General features: G+C 39.9%; 1 protein-coding gene across 1 annotated transcript; it reads left to right on the top strand.

Moving 5' to 3' along the window:
• The first annotated feature begins 5541 nt into the window (after positions 1-5541).
• LOC115641182 (olfactory receptor 5M1-like) lies at positions 5542-6480 on the top strand. Its single transcript, XM_030544258.1, has one exon. It carries the CDS (start codon positions 5542-5544, stop codon positions 6478-6480), a length of 939 nt encoding a protein of 312 aa, XP_030400118.1.
• The last annotated feature ends 6636 nt before the right edge of the window (positions 6481-13116 follow it).

Raw genomic sequence — 13116 nt, 5'->3', positions numbered from 1 at the left:
AGTACACAGATATTGGATAATCTGCCCCATAGCAGAGTCTCTAATTGTTAGAGTTTGGTTTAAGACCTAAAGCTTCATATTTATTATCCTTTCCAAAAATCTTATCACAAATTATGATAGTTCTCGTTATTTTTCTTCTGCAATCCATTACTGATTCTTCCTACATTTCTGGTCTCTATATTTCCCTGTGGCAAGGAATTCCACAGTTTAATTATGTGTCTTATTTGAGCATAGAACACTCTCCCAACAGGAGTTCAAGAAACAGACACCCTCACCTTCTGCAAATCCCACAGAAAGAAAGAAAGTATAACACCTCTGAATGGGGTTTTCATTCATCTATTATGTTTATTTACATCTCTTCTTCCCTATAGATATGACATTGCATGCACTTGAGTATTCAGACAAAATGTTCATGTCCCCACAGCCTGCCTGCATTCAGAACTCCGACATAGGCTAACGGGACTTCCTTTTTTAGACTTCCTGACGGATTGAGCCCAATCAAGATTGTGTATGATCCGAATCCTGCAGGAATATTCAGAATCGTGGTAGTGATACGTAGTCACACTTAATTTGCTGGGATCATCTAAGTATCTCCTCATTTGTAACAAATCAAACAAATGGAAGTGAAGAATACGCTGTAACTTTTGATATTGAAAACTGTTTAGTTTCCACTCCACAGCTGTATTTAATGGATATGTTTCTTCTGCATATAAGAGGGATGTCATCACAACAACATGTAACACTTGTTTCTTAGTTGTCACATAGACATCCTGTTTCCCTAACAGGGGCCTCTGAATTATACTGAAATGCCACTGACACAAGACCCATCAGACCTGTGACTTCTTCAGATATAGAACTTCCTGCTGTCAACTGAATACCCAGATACATAAAACTATTCACCCATTCAATGTTGTTCCCATTTACATGCTCTGTCTGCAGGTCATGAATAAACCGGGGGAAAAGAAATTGCCTAATGTTGGCAATTAATTTATCTTTGATTATTAGTGGTAAATATGCCCCTTGACCTATGATGGGATATTAGATGGGGTGGGAGCTGAATTACTATAGAGAATTCTTTCCTGTGTGTCCAGCTGGTGAGTCTTCCCCACATGCTCAGGGTTTGGGGTCGGAAAGGAATTTTCCTCCAGGGCCGATTGGCAGAGGCCCTGGAGGTTTTTCTCCTTCCTCTTCAGCATGTGGCATGGGTCACTTGCTGCAGGATTCTCTGCACATTATGGTCTTTAAATCACGATTTGAGGATTTCAGTAATTCAGACATAGGTTAAGGGTTTGTTACAGGAGTGGGTGGGTGAGATTCTGTGGCCTGTGTTGTGCAAGAGGTCAGACTAGATGATCATAATCGTCCCTTCTGACCTTAAAGTCTATGAGTCTTTCTCATACCTTAAACTGTGTATCCATTTATTGGTGATGTTTAAGGATGGCTGGCCAATTCCCATGCTTTCACCTCTACTGCCCTCCTGTGGTAATTATATATTATGGCTATCATCTTCAAAGGAGTCTAGGGTAAGGAAATTATTTGCTATTTGAATGTCAAACTCCTTAGCCTACTTGGGAGAATCTGAGCCTAAATAAATGTCTTATTAATTGACTGTCCCTGAGATTGGAAACCTAAATCTCTTGGGCTCTTTTCATAATTTAAGCTTCAGTACCCTCATGCTTATGAAACATACACTATTGCTTAAGGGCTGACCCAACTCGGTGTTACTGGTACCTTGTCACAGAGAGTGAACTTCAGGGATCTTGCTCTAGGGAGAACAAGACAGCATTTAAACAGCTCTCAAGAAATCAGCTCTTAGTCTCGGAGTTTGCTAAGGAAAGGATGTTTGTTCCACTCCCACTGATAAGCTTTGAAATCTCTCACTATTCCTGGAAAAAAAAAAACAAAGTCGTCTTTAGATGCTGTTTCCCAGAGACAGATAGAGAGATTAGAGAGACAAATCAATAATTTAGTAGATAGACCAAGAATATGAAAAAAAAGAAGAAATCATAGATCAAAATGATCTCACCACATTTATGATCCACATTAAAAAGGCAGGTGAGTTGATTCATGTTTTTATTCATTATAATTGTTTATTTTCCTTTTAATTTCAAAGGACCAAGTTCTGCCCCCCCCCCATCTAGAGGTGGGTCTCTCTGTAGAGTCCCTTTAACTTCTGCCTGAATGCAGCTGTCCACTCACACAGTCAGTAGCCCCATAGGGGTCATGGCTGGCAACCCAGCCATCTCTCTCTTTGTGTATTTCTCAAGGCAGCACTGAGAAAGCTGATATTAGCTAATTCAGGATAACAGTAGTTTCTACTTTTGTAGTCTGTGTGTTGGAGGTTGAGTAGATTAGGGGCAGCGCATTCTCTAGAGAAGGCACTTAACTTTTGGTATCACTGTAAACAGTGCCATTGTTATCACACAGACAAGATCCATCTCTTTGCTTGGGTATTTGTCTGATTAGCTGATAATTGGAAAAAGATTGATTTTTTTTCTGGGATACATATTGGATAAACATAGATTTGATATTGGACAGAACTTTGGCTTCCTTTCCATTTCCAATGCAAATCAATGTCAATTCCATTAGGGCAGTGTAGGAACAGCCTGATATTCAGATATGCAGGATCCTGAGTCAAATGTCCCATTGGGTTGAATTTTCAGGGGAATTTAAGTGATTTAGGAATAAAACTTCCATTACAATCGGATCCCTCTTTTTAAAATCCTGTCAGCGTGCCTAAAGAGTGTTTGCTGGACACGTTCATTAGTTATGATCATTATTACTGTCCCTCAGTATTACCTAAGGGGGATTTTTTTTAACAAATAGCTTTCACAATATACAAGATCTTTATGCATAAAAAGGGTAAAGTGATTGTCTAAAATTTAAGTCACCAATGAACCATGCTCTGCACCAACTCTGTAGGTTTGGGTAGTCAGGAGTTTCATTAAACCCTCTACGAAATTCCTACATTTTGGATGCTCAAATGCTCTCATTTTCCTTTGATTTTCCCTCACATCCTCACAGTGCCTAAGAGCGCTGTCTGCTGGAAGTCACTGACCATGATGTCTTGCACTCCTCATGTGTTGTTCAGCTTCTCAGTCATACCCTTAGGGATCAATCTAAATATTCCAATAATTGCTGGGATCATCTGTGTTCTATTTTTTCATAATCAATCTACTTTGTGGAAGTGTTCTTCATACTTTGCAATCTTGTCTTCTTGTTTCTTTTTTAAGACACTGGCTGCTGGTATGGCGCTATCTATTAACATTTAGCCTATTTTTCTGCACTACTCAGTCTGTGACAATGGCCAGATCCCATAAAATCTTAGTCTCTTCATTCTCTAGAGAACTTTTAATTTGGTGGTTGTAATAAAACAAAATTCATTTAAATATGCACTTCCACAGAGACTTCAGTGCAGGAACTTGGTGGCCTCATGTGTCTGTTCTCTCCTAGCCAGGCTCAGCAGGCTCTCCACAGTCTCTTCCTTTTCAGAACACATTCTGCAGTTCAGGGAGCAGTTACATTGGTTGATCTTTCTTCTGTATAAATAATCCTTAAGGACTTGTGCACTCATATTGAGTCTCTCTGTCTCTCTTTTCCAATATCCTTGTAGAAGCCATGAGTTGATTCACTGTCTATCCCTAATAGGTTTGATCTCTCTCCACCACTGTCCATGCATTCATTTCTGTGTAAAACTTTGGAATCTTTCTGGGGGATTTCCTTTCTACTGTCTGACATGATATCTTTGGCTGGGATGCACTCACAGTCATTAGTTTTTATCACCACAAGATGACCTCTTTCTCTGTCTCACTTTTAATATGTTTTGATGTTGTATTCTTAATGATCAACTTCTTCCTCCACAGACTTTTTCCTCTATCACACTGTCAAATGTCCAGTCCATGTCTGGATTGCTGTTCAGTACTCATTGCATCAATAGCAGCTGTCTTGTCTGGATGTCAAAATTTTTACTTATCCCTTTGATTCCACTTGATCACCCCGGCAGTGTGCCACACTACTGTTGATCCTGTGTCATTGCTTCTACCAAAATGTTTGCATGTGGGTCAACATGACTAATCTCCCTTTTCAGGCTTTCTGTCTCCATTTGAGTCAATAATTCCACTTTCCTATGAAACTCTCAGTTGCCCAGTGAGTCTATGCTTATTCATTTCTTTCTCGGTGTTATCATTTCTCTCCTTCATATCTTGGAGCATTCATGTCCTCTAGGCTCTCTTCAAGTTTGGCCAAAATCCAACCTTAGGTCACTTCTTGGTTTGCACTATGAGTTCTTTCCACTGTTTGGCTGAAAATGATCTCTGGTTTTCTTGAATTGTTTGGACAGTTGCATGATATCAACCTGCAGTTACCCACTTCCACACACACACTTTGGCAATGGAGGAGCCTGTCATACAGCTAAGCACTTCTGAGGCCTTCTTTATGGCAGTTGTAAAATTTATCAATTTGCCTGGGTTCTCTGTATTTGATTGGGTTGTCAGCCTATGCCCAAACCAGTATTTCTAGGTCTTGGGGGTTTATTATATTTATTATTATTTATTATTTATTATTACTTTATTATTATAGAAACCCTAGATATTTTAATAGGTATGAATCCAATAAGATACCATAGATATTAAATACTCTACAATGGTGGTTTTCAACCTGCAGTCTGCAGACCCCTGGGAGTCCACTGATGAGGGGTTCGCACCTCCATTCAAAATTTTTTATGGGTACGCAAAATTTTAAAAAGGGTGAAAACCACTGACCTACAAAAATTACAAAATATAATAGACAAAGAGGTACTTATAGAATTGGCCAGATCCCCAGTGGACGTGACTCAGTCATAGCTCCATTGGAGTAAAGGGGCCAGATCCCCAACTGGAGTTAAAAAAGTTGTATCTCTGCTGATGTTAGAGGGACAGATTAAAGAGTTTTAAAGCTGGAGAGAAACAGGAAGTGAGACAATTGCTTTATGTACAGCTGGTTAGAGTCCTCACCTTAAATGCAGGAGATCCAGTATCCAGATCCCCTTTTTCCAATGCCTCTTTAATTATTTAACCACAGTGGAACTGATTCAACAGGAAAGACAAAGTGAGGCACACATCAGATTGTCCCATAGTCCCAGTAGGGTGCGGATTTTATCAATACCCATGGGGCCTAATTCTACAATTTAGGTGCTTAAAGTGGCAGTTAGGGGCCTGAGTCCTGCTGTGCATCTGGCCCATTTTGTCACTGTACAACACACAAATTCCAGCCAGCTTATCACTGTTGCTTTCTCTAAATCTTGTCTATTTAAAAATATATATTTTACAGGATACAGTAGAGCTCTCTTTCTATTCATCCAACAGAAGAGATGATCTCTATATGCCATTTCAATTCACTTTTACGATACGATTTAATTTTATTTTATTTAAATACACGTTGGACAGCCTGGAAAATGGCTCTCTTTACATTCGTGCTACAGAGAGATTAACTTCACATGCTGTTTACTTTTATTAAAAGTGTTCATTTCATTTGTTTTCCCCAGATCACAGTTTTCCTGAGTAAATGCCAATGAAAAATCAAACCACAGTGACCGAATTTATTCTCCTGGGACTTTCCAGTGACCCTCAGATGCAGATTTTTCTCTTCTCAGTGTTTTTAGTTATTTACCTAATCACTCTGGGTGGTAACATAGTGATCATGGTGGTGATAAGAACTGATTCTCACCTTCACACCCCTATGTATTTCTTCCTTTTCCATTTATCCTTTGTTGATATCTGCTATTCTTCAGTCACAGTGCCTAATGCGCTGAGGAACTTCCTAGTGGTGCACAAAACTATTTCTGTCAATGGCTGCATTGCTCAGATGTTCTTCATCTTCCTCTCAGCTGGTGCTGAAAGTTCCATTCTCTTAGCCATGGCTTATGACCGCTACGCTGCCATCTGTGACCCATTGCATTACGTGGAGAGAATGAGCAAAAGGATCTGTGTTCAACTGGTGAGTGGGGCATGGATCACAGCCTTCTTTTATGCCCTTCTTAACAATGTTTTTACTCTGAAGTTGCATTTCTGTGGCTCCAACCAAATCCATCATTTCAGCTGTGAGCTCCCTCCTCTGTTACAACTGGCCTGCACTGACACCCTCACCAATCAAGTGGTGCTTCTTACTTCTTTTGTGATATTTGGGTCAAGCTCTTTCCTCCTCATGCTGATCTCCTACATTTACATCATCTCCACCATCCTGAGGATACGCTCTGCAGAGGGCAGGCATAAAGCCTTCTCTACCTGCAGCTCCCACCTTATTGTGGTTGGTTTGTTGTACTTCACAGCTTTTTTCCAGTACACAAAATCCAGCTCAGTCTCTTCTGTGGTGCTGGATGAAATATTCTCCATCCAGTACAGTGTCTTGACCCCCATGTTAAACCCCATCATCTACAGTCTGAAAAGCAAGGAGATGAAAACAGCTCTAAGGAAAATGTTGAGAAAATTAAAGTTTCACAAGTAATGTTGAGGATCTTAAATAAATTAAAATACATATTTCTACATCAGAGAGCATAGAACTGTGGATAAGTTGTGTTTGGGAAACTCTCAGCTCAGGTAACTGAGACAAATTGGGACAAAACCTCAGTTGGTCTAAATGAGTGTGGCTCCATTGAAGTCAGCGGGCCAGATTCCCAGTTGTACAAGAGCCACTGGAGCCTGGGGGACTGGATCTTGGGTCTTTTAAATCCAGAGTGAGTGCTGTGATCACCGGGCTGTAGAGTCAGTCACACATTTTGTCTATCTCCATAGCTCTTTAATCTGGCCCACTGACTTCAGGGGATCTATGGCCAATTTATGCCAGCTGAGATTCTGGCTAATTCTATAAAAACATAATCTCTCTTGATCTAGTAATCTCTGTTATTTTGATTTTTTTTGACTAATTTATTGAAACTCCATTTATTATCACTTATTGTAGTCTATCCTACTAAAATCTCAAGGATTTTCAATATTAATTAATAAGAATAACATAATTAACATTGGAGCCAATGGGTTTACTCCCCAGGGAATTTAGGCTTGAACAGGAGAGTTAGAGAGAGGCTGAAATGAGCGTATCCTGGAGGTTAGGGCATCCACATGGATGGGGAGAGATTCCCTGTTTAAATCCTGTTTCTTTTTTGGCACTTCAGGTGGAGCTCTCATATTCCAGGTGAGTACCCTGACCTTTGGGATAAAAGTTATGAGCGGTCTCCTCCTTCTAATTCCTTCTAATTCCTTCTTCTTCCTCCTTCAGCCGCAGCTTCATATAAAAAAGTAACAAAACCCCTTAGGTGGGGTTAGAGGGTTCCTAGCTGAGAATGACAAGCAAAAGGATTTGCCTCCCTCACAGTCATATAGGGCTTGAAGTCTTTGACAGTGGCAGGGCTTAGAACACACCCCACTCCTCAGCATCTCCCATTGACTACCTATTATCATGTTAAAACATAAAAACAAATGAAAGGCCATCCCAGGTCAGATAAACAGTCCATCTAGCCCAGTATCATATTTCTGCCCATCGCCAGTGCCAGTGCCAGATTTTTCAAAGAATATGAACAGAACAGACATTTATTGAGTGATACATCCCCTGTCACCCAGTCCCAGCTTCAGTTTTAGGGACACCCAGAACAGCGGGTTGCCTCTCTGGCCTTCTGGACTAATATCCATTGATGACCAATCCTCCATGAACTTATCTAATTGTTTTTAAAAACTGTCTCCAGCTCAAGAAAAAGGGAACAAGAGATATTGTTAAAATGAAAGCCTGATTTCATATTTTACAGTTCAAATGCATTTTTACTTCTTGTCTTTAATAAATGGTTATAAAAAGAGATTTTTAAAAGTGTGTTTGCCAAGGTATTAAGCAGACTGACGTCTCTGCAAAGCAAACTCTGAACCTTGTTTAAAACTGTTTAATGTGGGACAGTGACTGAGTTATGTGGCTTAATCCCTGAAACATGATGTTTAATATCCCTTCAAAATAGGTTGTCATAATTAATTATAATACCGCTGAATATTTGTCTTATCCAAACCTGTGGATAACTTGTGTTTGGGAGATTATCAGATCAGCATCTGACATTTTGGGCCAAAGCCTCAGCTGGTCTAAATCATTATGGCTCCATTGAACTCAGCAGGCCACATCCCCATTGGGCAGAAGAGACACTGGAGGAAAGGGGATGGAATCCTGCTTTGATTTGCACCTCATAAGACTTTATGGAAATATGCTTATGAATGTGTATATGACATAACTGGAATATGTTTTATGCTATATATGCCATGTAACATATCTATGTAAAGGTTACAATCTCCTGAATATATTCATCCTATTTGTATGCATGTGTTATTGTTGTATTAGAAGTTATGAATATTGGCTGTATACTTGTTTGGTTTTTAAATAGCCTTAGTAAGGCATTTGGTCAGCTTCTTTAGAAAGGAATTTGCAAGTTAAGTGCCCAGTCAAGAAGCACTTAAGGGAAAATGGATCTTGGAAGGCTCCAATCCACAGAAGTCTACATGAGGACTTTCAAGGTAGCATGTGAACCATGGCTGTTACCTGTAAGTTCTGTATCATGCATTGACATGTGACTTGCACATGTGACTCCAAAACTCCATCTTGTAGCTGGAATTCTACACAAGGGGACAGAAGGGTATCCACCTACCAGAGAGTCTATTTAAGCCCCTGGCAGACCCCTCAATTTTGTCTTCAGCTGGCGCAGAAGAGATCCTTTCCACTTGATTGAGACACACAAATATCAGGTATCTCATATCCCAGTGGTTAGGGCACCAACATGAGAGGAAGCAGATCCCTTTTTTAAATCTTTCTTATTATCAGGCACTTGAATAGAGTCTGTTATATCCCTAACTGCTAGGATAAAAGTTGAGAGGTTTCCTCCACCTAATTCCTCATTCTTCTCTCCCCTCTCTCATCATGGTTTCTTGCCACCTGTCATCAGATTTGCCCATTACTTTGGGGTATGCTTATTTATTTACAGTTACTCTTCTGTGGGCAGGGGGCAGAGGGGTTGTTTCTGTAATTCTATCAACATACTGCTTGTGTCACTTGTGTCTTCATATGGAGCCCTACATCTCCCTTCTGCAAGTCCCCTCCCAATGGAGTTATCCTAGAGGACCTAGGTTCCCCAGGGCTGGGTTCCTCCAGCTCCAGAAACAGCTGGCACGCATGCTTGCACACAGGGCCGGCTTTAGGAAGTGCGGGGCCCAATTTAAACAGTTTCAATGGGGCCCCAGCAGGGATGACCAAAAAAAAAAAAAAAAGCACTTAAAAAAAACCACCTTTCATTTCTTCCATGTATTATTTATTTTCCTTGAGTATATACACATAACAAAATTATATATTACATACATTATATCATATATTATAAATATCAAGTTCATTAAGAGGAACTTTATTGTACACCTCACCTATATGTTTTTAAAACTTTATCTTCCTCGCTTTTTGTTTGACCAAATCTTCAGTATATTGCCTAACTCTAAGCTCTTCATTACTTCGCATTCAACTGACATGATTGCCAAATTGTTTAATAGGTCGTCCTGCATTGTTGATCGCAGATATGATTTATTTAGATTTAGCTTCGAGAAACTCCTCTCTCCTGAGGCTACAGTTGCCGGAATAATCAGGAAGATTCGAATTGCCATAAATAAATTTGGGAATGCTGTTGTTCGGTTATTATATGCAAGAAATTGAAGGATATTTAGTGGGTTTCTACAATTAGACGAAATAATTGGCTTTAATGCTTTCAGTTCTTCACAAAGCATGTCGCCATTTATGTCAACTGATTTTAAAGTTGAAACTTGTTCGTTTTCCTGCACTAGTTTCACATCTGTCAATGCAAGTTCCAGATCTGCAGCAGATTTTCATATGGTGTCCTTGGGAAGATTTTTGAATTTGCATAAAAATCCAAATAAAGTCTCATGCTTTTGTAACTGTTCAAACCTTGGTTCAAGTGACTGTAAAGCTTTGTCTCACACTTGATTGAAGCATTACATTCTGTAAGCTTCTTTCGGATCAGCAAAAGGCTCGTCTGCAGACTCATCCTCAAACTGTTTTTTTCGTTTGCGCAAATGTTTAGTCTGGAATACTGGAGTCACATCTAGATCTTTGGCAAGTTCATTGGCACCAGTTAACACTTCTTGAATACCCTTCTCTCTGTACATTTGTAACTAGTTACAAAGCTTTTCAAATGAAGAAATTCCTGCAGAAATATCCATTGTATCACTCTGCAGCTCTTTGCTCATAAAATTCACTTGAAAAAGTAAATCATGCCAGAAAACTAGAAAAACCAAAAACTTATAATCCTTTATTTGAATAGCCAGCGATTCAGCTTCATTTTTTGCTTGAGCATCATCAGTTGTTTCTGCTACCTCTACGAGTGCATCATAAAACTCCCCTGCTTGGTACCGCAGAGCTAAGACGCTTTGCATTCTACATTCCCATCGTGTTTCGCAAAGAGGCTTTACCGAAAGGCCAGTAACATGTTTTCTAAATATAGTCCATCTTTTTGTAGATGCAGAAAAAAAGACGTAAATACGCTGCAAGGCTCCAAAGAAACTCATCACATCCGGACATGTTTTGGCCATGTCTCCCAAAATGAGATTATAGTTGTGACATGCACATGGTGTAAAAAAAGCTCTTGGGTTTGTTTTCAAAAGTTGTGCTTGTACACCTGATATGTTTCCCTTCATATTTGCACCGTTGTCATAGCCCTGCCCATGAATATTTGCAACGTCCAATCCCAGGTCTTTGAGTTCACTTAAAAGGATATTGTACAAATATTCACCTGTGCTGCTTTCTACTACTATGAACTTAATGAAATGTTTATATACTCCTGCTGGAATATTTGGTGATACACCATCAGCCACATATCTAATTGTCAATGACATTTGTTCTTGGTGACTAATGTCAGAAGTGCAGTCGAGTATAATAGTAAAATATTTAGCAGCCTTAATTCGAGCTATTATTTCATGTTTAACAGCATTCCCTACAATACTAATAAGTTCATTTTGAATGTTTTTCCTAAATAATGGTAATGTATTTCTTTGTTCTTGATTCTTCGTAAATGTTCCTGCATCACTGGGTCAAACTTTCCCAATAATTCAATAACTCCAAGAAAATTTCCTTTGTCTGATGTTCCCAGCCATTCATCAGACCCAAGAAATGATAAGTTTTGTTCTGCTAGCAACTGAACGACAGCAACTAGTCTCTCAAAAACTTGATACTAGCATCTTGCTTCTTGGTCAATAAGTTTTTGTTGTATTGAGTCAATGGTTTTTTGAGCAGATAACCTTTGCTGAAGGTCGCAGCAACTAAGCATAGCTTTTAAATGTCCTTTTGAGTTTTCGTGCTCGGACAATCTCGTATAAATATTAGACCAGTCATTAAAACCATTAGATGCTAATGAACTTGTCACATTATTGCACAAAATCTTACAGTAATAACAAAAGATCTTGTTGGCTGACACTGAGTATATAACCCATGGATGAGGTACAATTTCACAATTTGAAAGTTTCCTTTTGCAGTGAAACTTTGAAAAGTGTTTCCCAATCTTATTTTTAGGGAAATCTTTTACAGTAATTGTAGGTGGCCCTTGTTTTATTAAATACTCCCTGATACACTGGCTTATGTATTCTGGCCAAGTTGCAGGATCATCAGATATTTCCATCTGGTCAGCAGAGTTGAAGTTGCCTTTCTGCTCTGGATCTAAACCAGTCACATCTTTATTAGCAGAAAAGCATTCTTGACCCTCAGTACCTTCAGTATCAGTTACAACCCTTTCTGTAGTCTTCTCTTCACTGTGACTGTCTTGAGTGTCTTCTTCAGACTGATTTGGCTCTTCAAATTCTTTGTCACTGCTGTCGTTCTCTGTCTGTGTCGTATGTTCTACTGGAGAATTTTCAACCATATCTGCATCTTCACTGAGCTCTTCTGGCTCAACAGTAGAATCAGGTCTCTAAAATACTTGCTGAAAGCATCCTTTTGCTTCTGTCTTTCAACTGCCTTTGCCTTGTATATGGCTCTTTTCTTACTCCCACTTGGGTACCTTCTACCAATATCTCTTGATCTCTTGCCCATGTTGATAGAAGTCACCATATTCTAAAAGAATATTAATTATAGATTTTCACTTTCATATTATGAAAATAATTTATGTTTTGATAGTTGTACAACTGATTTTCTTCAATAATGTTTATTTTGTGCCCCCTCATTTCCCCCAGCACCGCCCGGCCCCATGGAAACACTGCCCCCACCCCCAGCACAGCCCGCCTTGCAGAAACAAACCCTCCTTCCTCAGCACCACCCCATCGAAACAGCTCTGGGCCAAAGAGGAAAGTTGGGGGGGGAGGAGAAACGGCACACATAGGCAAAAGAAATATTCCATTCTATGCATCTGAAAAAGTGGGCTGTAGCCGATAAAAGCTTATGTTGAAATAAATTTGTTAGTCTCTAAGGTGCCACAAGTGCTCCTGTTCTTTTTGCAGATATAGACTAACACGGCTGCTACTCTGAAACCTGGCACAAATAGGGTGACCAGATCACAGCAGTAAAATAGGACCCACCCCCTCCCTGCTTGGCCCCACCATCACACCCTCTTCACCCCCTAGTCCGCCGCTGACTTACTGCATCCCTTCTAGTCAGTCCCCCACCCACCACTCGCTTCCTTTCATTTTCTCCCTCCCCTGCCAGAAACCCCTATGCCTGCCCCTAGAACCACTGCTGGCTCACTGCTCGCCTCTTTGTTCACCTGCCGCTTGCCCACTCGCTTGCCCACTCGCTTGCCCCCGACTTGCTGCTGCACACCCCACCCCAGTATATAGCCTCATTCAAAGACCCAGGGGGTCACTTTATTATTGCACACAGCAATCAATCAATGCAATTGTAGATAAATCTCTGCATTATGCATTTTTGTATAACTTTTACATGACTTTGTATTGAACCTTGGTAATATGTTATAGTGGGCCCCAAGGTAGTATAATTAAGGTAAAAGAAAAATGTCTTTTTGCTAGAAGTAGAATGAGATCTTTCCTCCACTTTGTAATCAATTGCCCTATTGAATGAATGAGGTGTGAATAAGGAAGGTGTGGAAGGCAGGCACCTCCAGACAGCTGCAACCCT

This window comes from Gopherus evgoodei, unplaced genomic scaffold, assembly GCF_007399415.2.
Source record: "Gopherus evgoodei ecotype Sinaloan lineage unplaced genomic scaffold, rGopEvg1_v1.p scaffold_33_arrow_ctg1, whole genome shotgun sequence".
NCBI classification, from domain to species: domain Eukaryota; kingdom Metazoa; phylum Chordata; order Testudines; family Testudinidae; genus Gopherus; species Gopherus evgoodei.
This window is presented reverse-complemented; position numbering and strand designations above follow the sequence as displayed.

Excerpts from the sequence above, each read along its gene's own strand:
- LOC115641182 (XM_030544258.1), top strand. The coding sequence starts at position 5,542 with ATGCCAATGAAAAATCAAACCACAGTGACCGAATTTATTCTCCTGGGA.